Genomic DNA, 15,062 nt, shown 5'->3' with positions numbered 1-15,062 from the left:
TTTCTCCAACAAATAACTTTCAAGGTATTTAAAATCTGAAGTAAAAATTTGAAGGCTATTGTTTGTGTTTATCAAAGTCAGGATACCTCTAGCAGTGTTTTGGGCTTAGTTTTGTTACATGTGGGTTTTTGCATAAAAGTTGATGGTTAGACTGAGCAAGTGTGATGACATATAAAATCTTGGTTTTGATAGATTTCCAGAAGAAACAGCCAGATGATGACTCTACTCCCAGCACAAGCAACAGCCAGTCAGATTTGTTCTCTGGGGAAACGAACAGTGACAACAGCAATACCTCTCTAACCACGCAGGCCGCTAACTCCAACCAGCAACTTTTGACAGAACTGAATGTAACTTCACCGAGCAAAGAGGAATGTAAGTGCACACGTCCTAAGTGAAAGCAAAGGAGGCATAAACATTTTCCTTTGTTCTCAGGTTTATGTTTCACTGACTCCCTCTGGAAGTAAATGGCCTGGCTTTTGGGATGAAGGGAAAGGCTAGAAGCTATTCACAAAATAGACATTGATGGCTTTAACTGAAGAACAAATAGGAGTTTTTAACTAACTTTATAGCCATTTGATCTGTGGGAAAGAATTTAATTGTGAGAAAGTCCTTCTCACATTAGTGGTAAATTGATATGTATATTCTAGCATCAACACCAGTATCTTGTGAAATTTGACTTTTAAACATGTTGGTTCTTTGTTACTGCAGTTGCACATAACACTGACTGTAATGCATATTTGTCTGGACTGCTACTTGCATGTAACTTATTTTATGTGGTAATTTATCTATTCTTTCATGACCTATCTTTTGTCTTTATTGAACTGTCAGGCAAAAATTCTCCCCAAAGGTAAGTTAGAATGCTTAGCAAACACAGTGACATAAAATTTACTTTTAAATTACTCTAAATCTCTGTATAAAGTTCATCTTGCATCTAATCTGTTGAGTTTTAAAATCTTCATTCTACAACCTAAGCTCCAATGTGTAATTTGTAGCTTCATTTTTCTCCAGTTGTAGATTTATTTTAGAAGGTGCTCCATGGAGAGAAACCCCCTTGAGCTGAGATTACTTTAGGTTGTGGCCAGTAAATAGATCTACATGTTGCAAGAAAATACTTGGTTTTCAGTAGGAAATTTGCAAGAGCTACTCTGGTTCTTAAACATTTAGGCAACTGCTGGAAATAACAATGTTGACAAATCACTAGGAATAAAAAGTCTTGCTTTCAGTCGTGTTAACTATTTGCATAGGATGGTTTTGCTGAGTTGTCCAAGTATTTATTCTGTTTACAGGTAAGAAGAGTTTTTAATTGTGCAGGTTGGCTGTGGACAAAGCATAAAATGTCATTTTGGGATTGTGGTGGTTTATTAGACTATAGACTAAAGTAAAACTTTTAAACTGTGACATTGTTATCTAACTGCATTTCAGAACATTGTCAGAAATACAAGTGTTCAGATGTGAATGTTCTGTAACTAGTTCTTGTCATGAGACTAAACTTGCCATGTAACTCGTGTCTCTCCTTCGTGTACACGGTCACTGCTGACCACCCTTCCATCTCTTCCTTCTGTTCAGTGCTTCTTCAGGGGAAACCTGTAGCCTGCTGTAAAAACAAGGCCTTAAAACAAGCTTCCTGGAGAATTCAGGAAAACACATTATGCTTCAGCAACACATTTGGACCTTCATGGTGCAGGGGACTTCAGCAACCCTGCTTGCTTATGAGCCAGTGTCACGGGGTGCTTCTGTAGTGCTTATTGGGTCAGCTTTTCTGAAATTTTTTTCAGGTAGAAATGAAATTGTGTTACAACGAAGTGTTTCTGTTGTGACTGAGAAAGATTTGGTAAGTGGGAAGGTGATTACAGGGATGGGGAAGAACTTAAATAGTGTCCTTCATCCTGAATTGCTGCGAGCCTGTGTGCATACACTGAACATGATGGGTATTAGGCAGCACATCCTGCAGAGCATTTGAAAATATTGCCTATTAAAAAAACTCTCCTTATGACTTCCTGCTGGTGTGTTTTAAAGTGAAATACAGTGGAGAGATGTATTTCCAGCTCTGCCTTCTCTCACATCCCTACTACCTCTTTAATGAAGCTTAATACCATTTGTTAGAAATAGTTATATACAGATGGAGATTTTCTGCTGGATAATGATCACATTGTGCTAGGTTCTTTCCTTTAATGAGGAATGCCCAAACTTAAACATCTTCTTGATTTTAGTTTGAGGGTGTCTTTTTCCGTGCAATGTTTATTTATTTTGCAGCATATTCTGTAAAGTATGCACTGCTCTTAGTGCAGCTGTGTTCTTCAAAGACTGATATTTTTCACTGCCATGTGATGACGTACAGCTATGTTCTGTTCTGAATAGAATTGTGGTAATTCACCAGAAATCAATTGTGTGGCATCACTGTGGTGTAATCCCTACCCAAGTGTGTGAAAATTGGTCTAATAGGGGAGGATCCTCATGTTTCATTTCACTCACCTCTCTTTCCTTTCAAGATTTTTAGGAGAGTCTTGCATCAAGGCATTTGCCGCAGTACTTGAGTCCACAGGGTAAACAGAGGGGACAAAATTGCAGCAAGTCGTTTAGGCAATTAAAGTCATTTAGGTTACAACAACTGAAGAAAACCATAGAAATCACTTTATCAGAGAAGGTGAAAGGGTTTTTGTACATGTTTTTTAATAGCCATTCCTTTTTCTAACACAGAATGAATGATACAGAGAAAAGTTCCTTGTACTGTATTTTGCAGGAGTTCTGTTTGGCAGTATGCAAGTATTTGTGTGTTTTCTTGTTACTGTTTTGATTTTATGTGAGAGTTGCATTTGCATTCCTGAGTGTCTTATATATACAACCAGCTTGTAGTGACTTTTCATCTCCCAGCAGTCTCAGTTCTGAAGAGTTACCACAATGGCTGCTGTGCCTATTAATATCTCTTCCCCTTATAGGTGAAAGGTAGTTCTCAACATTATATTTACAGTCAACAAAAATGTGTTAAAAATTTATACCCAGAGACAGTGAAACAAGTAATTTTTTCCCCCTCCTTCACATGTGTTTGATTTTTTATGAAATAATACTGATTACTGACTTTTTAAAAATGCTGTTGAAACTGGCAGGGGGGGAATTCTATGGAATTCTTTTTTTTTTTCTCCTCCTCCACATATACTTCTTGAGTTGCCTGTTTCTATCCAAAACCTTCTGGTCTCACCAATTGCAGTAAATTCCCCGAAATAAACTTGCAGACAAAAGAGTAATACTGATATTGGTATAGCTCTTGTTAGTCTAGATCTGCATGGATTTTACTGATCCATTTCTTAACAGGTAGTTAAATCAGTCTAACTTTTGTTCTGCTGCTGCTTTATGTGCAGATAAGTTTCATCTGTTCTCATTTTTCCTTCCATCTCCCCCTTTCATTTAGGAGCTCCTAATGGTAGTTATTTCAGTATCAGTCACTATATCAGCCAGTTGGTCTGTCAAAGATACCCTTTTCCTATTGGGTGGGCAAGATTTTTGATTATTTTTAACAGGCAGGAAAGAATGGGTTTGACAACAGCCCTCACTTCTCTCTGTCCCTACCTACCTTCAGCCACCAACATTCTTTAAAAAAGCAGCTTATTAAGCAAGGTTCTATGTATTTTGGTAAAGAAAAGGTCACACTGCACATGGAATAATTTTGCTTAGTTTCAGGCCTTCAATGCTTTCTTTGGGGCTGTCACATCATTTTTCTGTCACTGTATGAGCAGAGCCAAAGCTGGTTCTGTGCAGGTTTGAAATTAACTGTGTTGTTATGTGACAGGAGAAATGTCACTGTGAGGAACACTGACTCTGGCAGCTTGATCAGATTTGGCATTTCAGTAGTTTTTAGCTCTGGTTGACAGGATTTTATTTTAATTGTGTGCTTAACTTTTCTTGGCCTTCTTGAATAGCAAAAACCACAATGAAAAAGGACAAAAGGATTATCTGATGTTTCTAGAAGAGTTAAATGCTCTTTATTCCTGCGTTGAAGAATTTATAGGAAGATAAACAAACATCTGAGCAACTGCTGTGAATGTCAGAAAATACACTGGAGATTTCAGCCCAGAAGGATGGTGATGATCACTGACCACACCTTACCTCTCAGTGTGCTGAATTTTAGATGCCCAAATACAAAGGTATTTCATGACTGGATGTCTGTAAATTTTGGCTAGGTTTGTATACCCTTCAGAATTTGAGCCATTGCACATCGAAAACTAAGTGTTTAAAACATCTTTGTCTCAAACATTTAAATTTGCAAGATAAGGTTAGAAGAATGCTTTATAACATTGTTATTTTATTAAGAATTTGTGTGCACTGAAAGCACTGAAATACCCCCAATTATGAAGTAATTTTAGGGAAATGAATGCACTTGAAGTGTACTAGTCCTGAGACAAAAATGCAGTAAGTAGGTTTCTAGAAAAGATACCTGGCAGAAAGGTGAGAGATTGTTTTTCCTACTGCACCTATTGGATGTTTATACTCTGAGTTTCATTGCTTGTTGAAGCATGACTGTGTAAAAAGCCACATAGGCTATAGCACTCAAAAAGTAATGGTATTTTTTCTCTTTGGAATAAAATAAGAATATATGTCATTTTTTTCAACATAACTTTATGAAAAATGGATAAACAAGTACGTTCTTTCTTTGCTTCTTTCTTGTTGAATGGCCTTTTCTCTGACACTCTGCAGAAGGTTTCTCCCAATTTATAACAACTTCACAGTTTTTGCATTTTGCCTGGGTTTGTGAGCAGAGTCCTAGATGACAGCTTTTCTATGTATGCTCTGAAAATACTTCATATTTTGAGTTATGATGATGATATCCTTAACTGCAATTTGTGCTTTTTAAGGAAGGACAGGGATTTTTTAAATGACAGTTGTTCTTGGATGTTATTCATTGCACACTTTGGAAAATGCCCTGGCTTTGAGAATTCACCTGCTTATTGCAGTAGGTGTCAGTTTTCTACATCCTGTCTTGGTTTGTTTGGGGATTTTTTTCAGTTCTTTTTTTTTGTTTGTTTTGTTTTTGTTTTTCTGGGGGGTGGGGACTGTGCTTTTGATTTGTTTTGGGTTTGGTTTGGTTATTTCCTAATTTGGTGAATGGGGAACTTTTTTTTTTTCTGGCTCACCTCTGACTGAGAGTTATGTGCATACCCACTTCTTAAGTATTAAATGTATAAACAGACCAAGCTAGCTGCCTGGTTTTGTCATGTCATAAATGGTTGTAGAAAGTAACTTGCTTTGTTGCTAACCTAATTTATTCTCATACCAATTTCTATGTTTTTCTCTGATTCAAAAAGAATGCAGTAACTGGTAAAATTGTGCTGTGCTACAATGAAGGCTACCTGACCCACATGACCCAATACTAAATTAAACTTGTACCCAAACATAACTGAGAAACCTGCAGCTGGGTAGTGGTGAATAATTCTAATTTTCTTTATCAACTCACAAGATTGTCATGTGTTCTTTATCATTGTAGTCAACTTCGTGTCTTGTATCACACCTCTAATACACGATATGCACCTGGCTGTTTTATGATGTTATAGGCATCTTTGAGTTTCTATGCTGCAGAATAAGAACTAGCTATTTTCTCAGGCTTTTGCTTTTATTAAATTAGATAATAGTACAAGTTGTTTTACATTGTCTGGGATTTTTTTTTAGCCTTGTTTTCATTAGAAGCTATTTACAAATAGTCTTTTGCTACTGTTTTTAATGTTAAAATTAAATAACTCAGTTTTTTGGTTTGATTGTCATTGAATCTTTTTTTTTTAAATATTTATCACAAAATACATATAACTTAATGTCAATGCAAGGACTTTTTCTCTGTGAATTTGTAAGAATGCTTTCAAATGTAAAACCATATTGAGTTGTGGGCTATTTGAGTTGTCTTTTGAGAAATGCCACTAGTATTAGGTGCCAGTACTGGACATAAAGGCAGTTAGAAATTTGAATAAAAACTGTCCTCATCATCTTTTCCTCAGTGAAGGCTTTTCTGTAAGTTTTCATCTATTCCCTACAGTCTCAGTTTCATATAAAGAACATATAAAATATCTGTGTTTTCTAGCAACTTAAGCAAAGATCTGGCACAAAGATTTATGAAATGAGCACTTCTTCCCATGTCTGTGGCATGATAATTTGAAACATAATAAAGACTAGGGAAGTAATACCACTGTTAATTGTTCCTTCTGATTTATAGTCACTTCACATTGCAGAGTAGACAGTGTATCCTAGGGTCCCATTTATTAGAGTGAAAGGATCCAGTGGAACATGAAACAGAAATATGGTTGCATAAGAAAAATGTGGGTTAGAGCTGCACAGCTTTTGAGGTTAAATAAAATTGCTTATAAAAATGTAATTTAACTGCTGGTTTTAAAACATTTTTTCAGTTCAACTTTCACAGTTTCAGAACACATTTTACAGTTCAACTTACACCTACAAAGTAGGAGAATATCACGTCTATTACTGAGGAAAAACAGGTAACAGTGAGACAATAGTAGAGAAGAGGGTGGAATCTGAATCCTGTCTCCCTTTACTTCATTATAGTTGTTAAATTTACCATCCATTCAGCAACAAAGCAGTCTATGTTTCGTTTCCTTCTCCAAAAGCTTCATGCAGAAAAAAATCCACAAAAGTACTTAAAGGCAGATTTGTAAAACTAGATTTTAAAAAGTAATTATTTTTATGTGATATAATCCTTTTAAGTGTTTAGTAATGGCATCACTTAGATGATCATGCATCTTGCCCATTCTGCAGCAAATAAGGAGTTCTTAAGTGTTGTAAAGTTCTTTTGCCTTTTTTCCTGAAAGACAGTATAGTCTGTCTGTGCAGACTGAACTTAGAGATTTATGTTCCTGTTTGTTTATGTGTTGGTGTTCATAATCAGTGACTGTCTTCAGACTCAGTTGTGTAGATTTAATTAGATTATGTCTCTCCCAGTTGAGGAAATGTATAACTAGGTTACTGGTTTGGACATGTTTCCCAAGGTGGGTTCTTTCCTGTATTGCAAATAGCCATGAAATTGTTCCTGTCTTGGCTAGAACACTGCTGTCCAAGGAAATTCTGCTCTTAGCTTCTTTCAGCCTGTTGCATTTTCAGGGGGTCAGTGTGGCTTACCTGGGCAGGAACCATGACAGTACCAAAAGCTCAAGGTGGAGTTCCTCTGTCCTTACATTACTGTGATCAAATGTTACTGAGCTTCAGGCTCCTTCGCTTACTTTTCATGTTTGTTCATTATCTGGCTTGCAGTTTTTGTGGTATGTGAAATTGTTTCAATGCATTACTGTAATTTAGACTTTTTACTCATGTGCTAACTTAGTTTTGTTCCATCCTCATCTCTGTCTACACAGTAAGTGCTTCCAAGTACTGTTCAAATCTACCTTATGTGTGTACTCTGGGCTCAAACTTAGTGGAACAGCAAGAAGAGGGAGTTAAACACTCCTAGTATTGAACTTTCTTCCTGCACAGGAGGCTCTGACTGAGTGGAGTCACTTTACAGACTTCAGGAAGGGGAAACAACAAGTTGCCCTGACTCAGAGATGTCCTCAGGACAAATGCTACTTGGCAGCAGTTAACATAGTTCAGGAAGGGAGGTGGACAATGCAGAAGGGCATTCGAAAAGAATATTTAAACATACAGAATTTAGAATAGTCTACAATAGTAAATAATAGAAATATTAATGTATCCATAGAAAAACAAGCAATATATACAATTTTACTGCTTTGGATTACTTAGAGAAATTGGGTTTGAATCTGTCTTTCCAATCAATGCATTTTGAGTACAGCTAACAGTAAGTTATGGAAAACTATGGATATCAAAAGCCAAAAAAAAGCAACTACATTAACAACACCTTTTGTATTAATATATAAGATTCGACTAAAAGGATCTTGTTTTGTCCTTTATTAATTCTGTGTTTGAATTTGTAAATTTGAGAATTCTCAAAATTCTCACAATTCTTCTAATTTCTCCAGTAGCTTTTAGTACTTTTGTATTTATAATCATCTGCTGTTGGGTTTACATTATCTCTGGGCAGTGGCTGCTTTTGTTTGAAAGAGGAGTTGCAAATGTCAGAAACCATACACTGGAAAAAACAGGAGCAGAAGCTGTTGTGTTATCTGTTAATTGGATATAGAATAGAAAGGTATTTCTGTTCTTCCATTTTAATGTCTTGTTTGTGCTGAGCAAAAAGTGCTCTACAGCCTTGTGGGTTATGTTAGAAGCTAGATGTGTGGCCTTTCACTGTGCACTGAAGTGTTTTATGTAGCACAGTTAAATAGCCTTGAAAAACTTACTTTTTGGCCGTGAAGATGCAAATATATCCTGAATCATGGAAAGTTATAAGCCTACCTTTGTGAATAGCCAAGATGGACTGGTGTTCTATTGTTATCTGACTTCCCTTTTCTTTCTCACACATAGAATTTTTATCAAAGCTGTGAGAAATATGCTGTTCTGTTTCAAACAGTACAAAGATGCCTGAATTAGCAGTTGTGTATACCAAAAGATGCCACGTGGTGACTTCCACATAGAACTGCACAGTCAAGCCCATAGTACTGAATTATGCATGACATTTTTAATGGTGGAACAAAAGGAGTAGCAGAAGGAAATGCTGCAAAGTACATTCTGCCTTCACTGGTTATTAGGCACTAGTGTATATGCATGCAAATCCCAAGATATTCTTTATTGAAACTCTGGTGCTGTGCTATACAAATCAAAGCTGTATGAAAGCCATACCTAATGAGGGAAGAATAAATAACAGAAAAACTCTGACACAGGGAAGTGCAGAATGCATACCAACTTACTGTACTTTAGAGAGTGAGAAATAAAGTTCTTATATTTGGCTGGATGCTGAAAGTATCAGCTAGTGTAAATATTTACTGTACAGTAATTGAAAGGATTAGTCTTATTTGTTAGTCCACGGTGATGATGCCTCTCACTGTCTATTCAGTGAAAACTGGGAGAATGTAACTAAAATTATTTACAGAAGAGCTGCTGCATTTTAAGAGGCAGCTGCATTTAAAGTCAGTTCATTGAAATTCCATACCCTGTTGATTTTATTGCTTACAGGGTATCCTGTATTGAAACCAAATATGTGGTGTGTGAAAGTAGAGACTGACTTAACAGACCTGCTCTGTAGTTTTTTGAATATCCAGAAGGTTTTAATAGAAAACTTGGTAAGGATTCTGTTTCAGTATTGATTTTCTTCCCAAACGCCCCAAACCTTAGACTAGGCATTTTTTGAGCCTTTTGTAATAGTATTACTAACATAGATCAAGATAATTTTTCTAGGCCAGAATATAAAAAAATTGAAAATACTATGTTGTAAAAAATTACTTCTGCTTACTTGACCATTGCTGGTTGTTGAGAAGAGATTGTTGCTTGCCAGTGCTGTCAGGCCTGAAGCCAACACCACCTTGGTGATACCAGGATGCTCCATCCATCCATCCATGATGCTTTATTGTTGGCTAGGACAGGACCCACCACGGGACTCCCAGTCCTCCTCACTGCAAAAGCAAGCTTGTCTCTTCTCATATATAGACTTGACCCTACAGAGAGGTCCCCACTACACCTATCCCCTTACTGTGGAGTTCAGCCATTTCTCACCAGCTCTCCCCTTACCAGCAGAATCCAACAGTGCCTCGCAGTACTGTCTGTAACATCTGCCAGCTGCTTATGCTGTTGCCTGTCACAAACAGCAGTTTCCTGTGTCATGGTCAGTAGTTTCCCATGTGCTGATGCTTTGCTTAACCTCAGGCCAGGCCCTGATGAGTGACCTCAGTGTTTGCCTGCAGGCCAAGAACTGGTTTCTTGACCATTGTAACCACCCCTTAAAAGATTACCCATTGCACAGGTATGAAATGGTGTGTATTGCTGGAGGGACTTCTTGGGAGAACAGAAAAACTCAAGAAGTTTATTGGTCCTTCTCTGGAAAATTGAGAGTGTAAAACTCTGTTCCCAAGTGGACTTCACTGAAATCAAATGCACCAAAGTAACTTCTTCACATCTTTTCCCCCGAAACTGCAGAATTTTATTTTTTTTCAGTGTTACAATGCTATAAGTTTTGCAGAGTAGACAAAGTTGCCTGAGACCCTGATACTTAATGAAAAAGAGAAATGAAGGAAAACTTCAAGAGTGAGCTTCCCAGAGAGAAGCAAAAAGAAACAGGTTACTAACAGGCCAGGTTTGAAAATACTTGAAAAGGTAAAAACATTGCCACAGTCACAGTGCTGCTTTCCAGATATGCAAAGACTGGGGAAAAAAAAAAAGGGGGGGAGGAAAGTAATTTTAGTATTTTTCAGTGCATGAAGACTTAATGTTAAAGGTTATTCTGTTATACTAAGCTCTGTTGTATTGCCAGCAAGTATTACTGTATCACAGGCAGTTCACTGCAAACTTGATTATTGGTATTTTGATAGCCAAACTCTAGTAGGTCTAACTCAATTTCAGGCTCTCTAGCATCTTCCCATTTATAATAGCCAATTTTCAAAGCTATGATGTGTTATTACCATTGGTAATGCTACTGTCAATTCGTCTTGGCTTCCCTGCATGGAGTTTATTTTTATTTATTTCTTTTTACTGCAAGTCACTGTGTATACTCAATTGGTTGCTATTTTAACAAGATCTCTGGAGAACTCCTCAACGATGATGCATGTTGAGAAAAAAAGCCAGAAAGTAATTTACTACCAAGCAGATACCAAATGAGTGGGCAAGAGTCCAGAGCTGAAAAACCTTAAACATAGGAAGAGTTTGTTAGCATATGCTTGTGCCACACTTAGAACACATAATGAGAACAAGATGAGAGGCTAAGTCATTATCTTACTGGGGTCAGTAGCAAGGTTTGATATCAGAGAAGTGATCACTTTGTCCCTTGTGTTACTTGTGGGTTACTTAGATACATTTCTAGAATTGCAATTACGATGAGTATTTTCCTAAAAATGCCTCTTGAAATATTTATACAGTATTTTTTAGAAGTATAACTTTGTCCCAACTTTTCATCTTATTTTTTTTACCTCAAGACATTCAGGTTCATCTGGGTAAGAAGTACTGAGAGTAGTAGACTGCTTCCATATGTGCTCTCCAAAGACAAGTGCTCCTCAGTGTTTTATGTTCCTAAGTATAATCTTGATGGGTTGTAAATGTTAAATATAGATGGTGTTTTGAGACATACACTCTTCTCCGTTTCCAGGTGGGCCATGCACAGGTACAGCTCATGCCTCGTTAACCACACCAACCAAAAGATCTTGCGACTCAGGTACGTGTTTTGCGGGATCAAGGAATTAGGTTTTGCATTATATTTAGCAGTTATAGTTTCAGAGTAAAGGGTAGTAACCATACCTTGCAAATGCCAAATGGAAATAAATATTGTTGCTTTGCTGACAGAAATGTACATATAAAAGGATTAGTATGGCAGATAGTTCACCTGAGAATCCTGTTAAACATAATTCTATAAATATACTCTGTTTTCAGTTAATCTTTGTAAAAGCAAGACATACAGGAGTAATCAGTTTAAGTCTAATGATTGTGACAGTGTTCTGGAAATCCTGCCCTTGAAATGAAGAGTATTGAGCAGAAAACTGTTTGGAGTACATTGACTTACCCTGATTGAAGATACAGTATAGACAGCTGATGTTTGCATTGAGACTAAATTTTACCTGCTTTGGGTTCTTTCGATGCCTTTATTTCTACATGCAGGATATAGATGAATAATGTCTCTCAGAGCTGGTGTTAGTAGCAACATGTTAGGTCATTGCCAGGTGGAAGTTGCTGCTTCTGCATCAGATCTGTCCTGAAGAATCACGTGTGCACTCAGCCAAGTTACCTGCACTGGATCAGGTCTTCTCCAGGCTTTGATTTTGTGTGGATTAAGGAGAACTCACACAATCCGTTCCACCAGTACCACTCTTGGAAGCCATACCTCCTGTGGAAGGGGTGGGTGTGTAGGTAGCGGTAATGTTCTAGCAGTCTGTGTTTCCAAAATAATTTTTGCTTATATTTGCATTTATGTGCAGAAAGGTAGGGTATTCCTGTTTGAGTAAGTGCTCTTGCTCTTTAAGGAGTCCAAGGGAAATTTTCTCTGAAGTCGTTCTTTCAAAACGTGTTTCAAGTTACTGTTTGTTGAGCTGAACTGTAGTTATTCCATAGGTGGGTGTTGTTAGCTTGCAGCAGATGTGTGGTGATACAAGTTGGCTTATTCTGCAGTGAAGGGAGGTTACTGCATTACCTTGCTCTTGGTACAGGTGCAGACTTCTCAAATAACACATGATAATCCGTGGCAATGCTGTGTGTGTTGTTTGCCAAAGAACTCTCTGAGTTTGGAACTGGAAGATAGTTCTCCAAAACAGAAAGACTGGATTTTCTTTTCTGTGTAGCCATGGAGGTATACCTAAACAAGATGGAATGTTTGCCACTATAGCCCTTGCAAACTAATCTGCTTTGCTTGTGGTATTACTGAATTGTATTTTCTTTATCTGTTAGCTGTTGTAATGTTTAGCTGGTTTTCATGGAAGAGTAATTTCAAAGCTTGCTGTGGTGCTATAGATACAGTAAACTGAGAGTCCTGTTGGAAAATTTTTTTGTGTGTGCTTAGCAAGAAGAAATGAAAGTTTGTTATTTGGACTGTCAAATGGCACCAGTAAAAGCTCCTTGGAGTAAAGCAGATGAAACTAGGAGACAATGAAAAATGTCTGTTACATGTTTGGCTAACTTTGCTCAGTAGTTCTCTTATTTTTGATTTGTGCTTGTTTGGTCTGTACATGCTTGTATGTTTTCCATTTAGTGTGTTTTGCAAGAAAATGAGGAGATGACCTTAATTTGATACCATAACTTTAATGTTCAGTCAACTAAATCTACTGATTTTGTATTACCTCATTTTCCCCTGAGGTTCTTACATTATGTGCTCAGCAATCTACATATTATCTTTGTAGTGCCTTACATGAATAAACCTGGTACCACGAGTTACTTTTCTTTTCCAGATCCTGAATTTTCAGCAAACTTTCATTTTTAAAATAAATTACCTTCTTGTCATGGGAATTGACAAGAAAACATTGGCTACAAAATATTACCCAGAAGTGCTGTGACATCTTCAGGCATGAGCAGCATGCCATGTAGGTGAACATTTGTCATGGTTTAACCACAAGGCCAAAAACATAGCCCCATTAGCTACTGTGAAGAAAATTAACTCTATCCCAGCGAAAATCAGCATGTTCTTTCACACTAGAATCAATTCCACTTCCTAGGAAGCTACTTAAATGGTGCAAGCAATATTTGTCAACACTACACATTGTTCATAAGCCTATTTTCTGTAGGTATCCTACATTTCTTCTGCTTGGAAGAGCTTTGAAGAAAGAATGTTGTGTTGGATTTTATCTGTCTAATTCTGTTCACCCTTCAAGCATAGTTTTTCCCTTAAGTTCCCTAAATCAGCATTTGAGACAGAAAATTAGAAATTTGACCTACTTATCTTATATGTAAGTTTCCATCAGGATATTAAGAAAGAGACAAAACTTTCATATTTTATCAGCACGAGTGTAACAATTGAAGAAAGATCAAAACAATAAATCTGCCAAGGTACAGGAAAAGTTCTCATAGAGAAAGAAACAGGTTTTACCTATGCACTTGTCAACCTGCATGCTGTAGAAGCTGTTCCAATAAAAAATAGTATTATGACACCAAATAGTGGGGGTTTTCCTCCTGTTCGCCGGTATCATCACTGTGGTAAAAAGTATTTCTATTGCAGTGTACCCACAGGACAAGGATTATAATGAAAAGAATGAATAAAGCCTTGCAATCGTTAGTTTGGATGATGCCTCAAAGGTTTTGAGAGCCGGCAGTCTGAAGATGCTGTAGGAAGACAAATAGGACTGTGTGGTCCGGTGTATAGCTTCTTATGTATTTTGATTTGTTTCTTAATGGTTGGGTAATGTGATGATTGATGGCAGGTACTGTGAGGCTTGCACTAGTCTGCAGGGCATCCACATCCCATTTGTATCAGGTGCCTGTGTTGGGAAAGTGCAGTACCAAGTGCATACTACTCTTGTTTTTCTGCTCTACAACTTTAATGATGATTTACTACACAACTCTAAACAGCCAGATTTTATAACATTTTCATGCAGCTTAAAGAAACCTGGAAAAAAACTGATGGAACTGTGTGAGTGTGCTCAGTTAATTTTTAATTGTGCAGTAGAGAAGGTGGTAGAAACAGGCAGATAAAATGTGGTAATGATACAATCAATTCATACATTATATCCATAAAGTTGGTGAGGTTTTAAGTACTTTGTTTCTCAGTAGCAGTTCATGAGAAATGTGCATCTGTATAGTTATGTAATATTTTGTATAGTTGTGTGTGTAGATAGCTCACATTTTATGAGAACATCTGTCCCAGATTGGTGTGGTGGTGTTTATATTGTACAAGATGAGTATCTCTCTCTTTGCTTTATATGTTTTCTAGTTTAAAATTCGAGTCTAGAAGATGGAAATAATTCTTTCACTGCTTGAGTAAAGTGGTTAAACAGGTCCTTTTTGAAGTTTTGAATTTATTGATGTTCTTGTACTAAGACATGTGCTTACTTGTAACAGTGCCAGGAATCCAAATGCTTTGAGATTGAACCTGCACAATTGAGAGGACAGCCTTTGAGGAGTTCTAGGAAGGTGAAGTTGTGGAAATAGAAGTAAACAGATTTTCAGCCAGAGCCAAAACCATGAAATCATTATGTTAATATGATCATTTTTTAAATCAATCTCTATGTATTGAGTAAGGACAGAAGGACCGTATACACCACTAATTAGATTTTCTTTTTTAATTGCTCCAAAGTGTTAAGCTCCTGAGCAAAAAATACACAAAAGATTACTGAAGGGGGCTTTATAGCACTAAACCAACTTTGAGGTCTGTTTTTCATTGGTGTTTCAAGGGACTATTAAGGTGTTCTTTAGTGTTTTGACTTCTGGAGGGCATTGTGTTGAAATCCAGCCTTCTTGGATCTCTCTCACCAGCAGGAAAGTGATGATAGAACAGCCTTTGAGCAGCATAATAAATCACCCAGCCCTAGCAATAATAGTGCCCATTAGGGACGCTC

At 37.1% G+C, this 15,062-nt stretch overlaps 1 protein-coding gene across 2 annotated transcripts in view; it reads left to right on the top strand.

Annotated features, from left to right (window-relative positions):
• Positions 1–15,062, top strand: part of ZFAND3 (zinc finger AN1-type containing 3) — a 138,700-nt gene that overhangs the window by 88,857 nt on the left and 34,781 nt on the right. For both annotated transcript variants that reach the window (XM_017742336.1, XM_008639841.2), the window contains exons 4-5: positions 193–372; positions 11,177–11,242. In XM_017742336.1, coding sequence (XP_017597825.1) covers positions 193–372; positions 11,177–11,242 — 246 coding nt within the window. The remainder of the gene's footprint in view (positions 1–192; positions 373–11,176; positions 11,243–15,062) is intronic.

This window comes from Corvus brachyrhynchos, unplaced genomic scaffold (genome assembly GCF_000691975.1).
Source record: "Corvus brachyrhynchos isolate BGI_N302 unplaced genomic scaffold, ASM69197v1 scaffold188, whole genome shotgun sequence".
Taxonomy (NCBI): domain Eukaryota; kingdom Metazoa; phylum Chordata; class Aves; order Passeriformes; family Corvidae; genus Corvus; species Corvus brachyrhynchos.
Note: the sequence above shows the minus strand (reverse complement) of the source record. Positions and strands in the feature narration are given on the sequence as shown.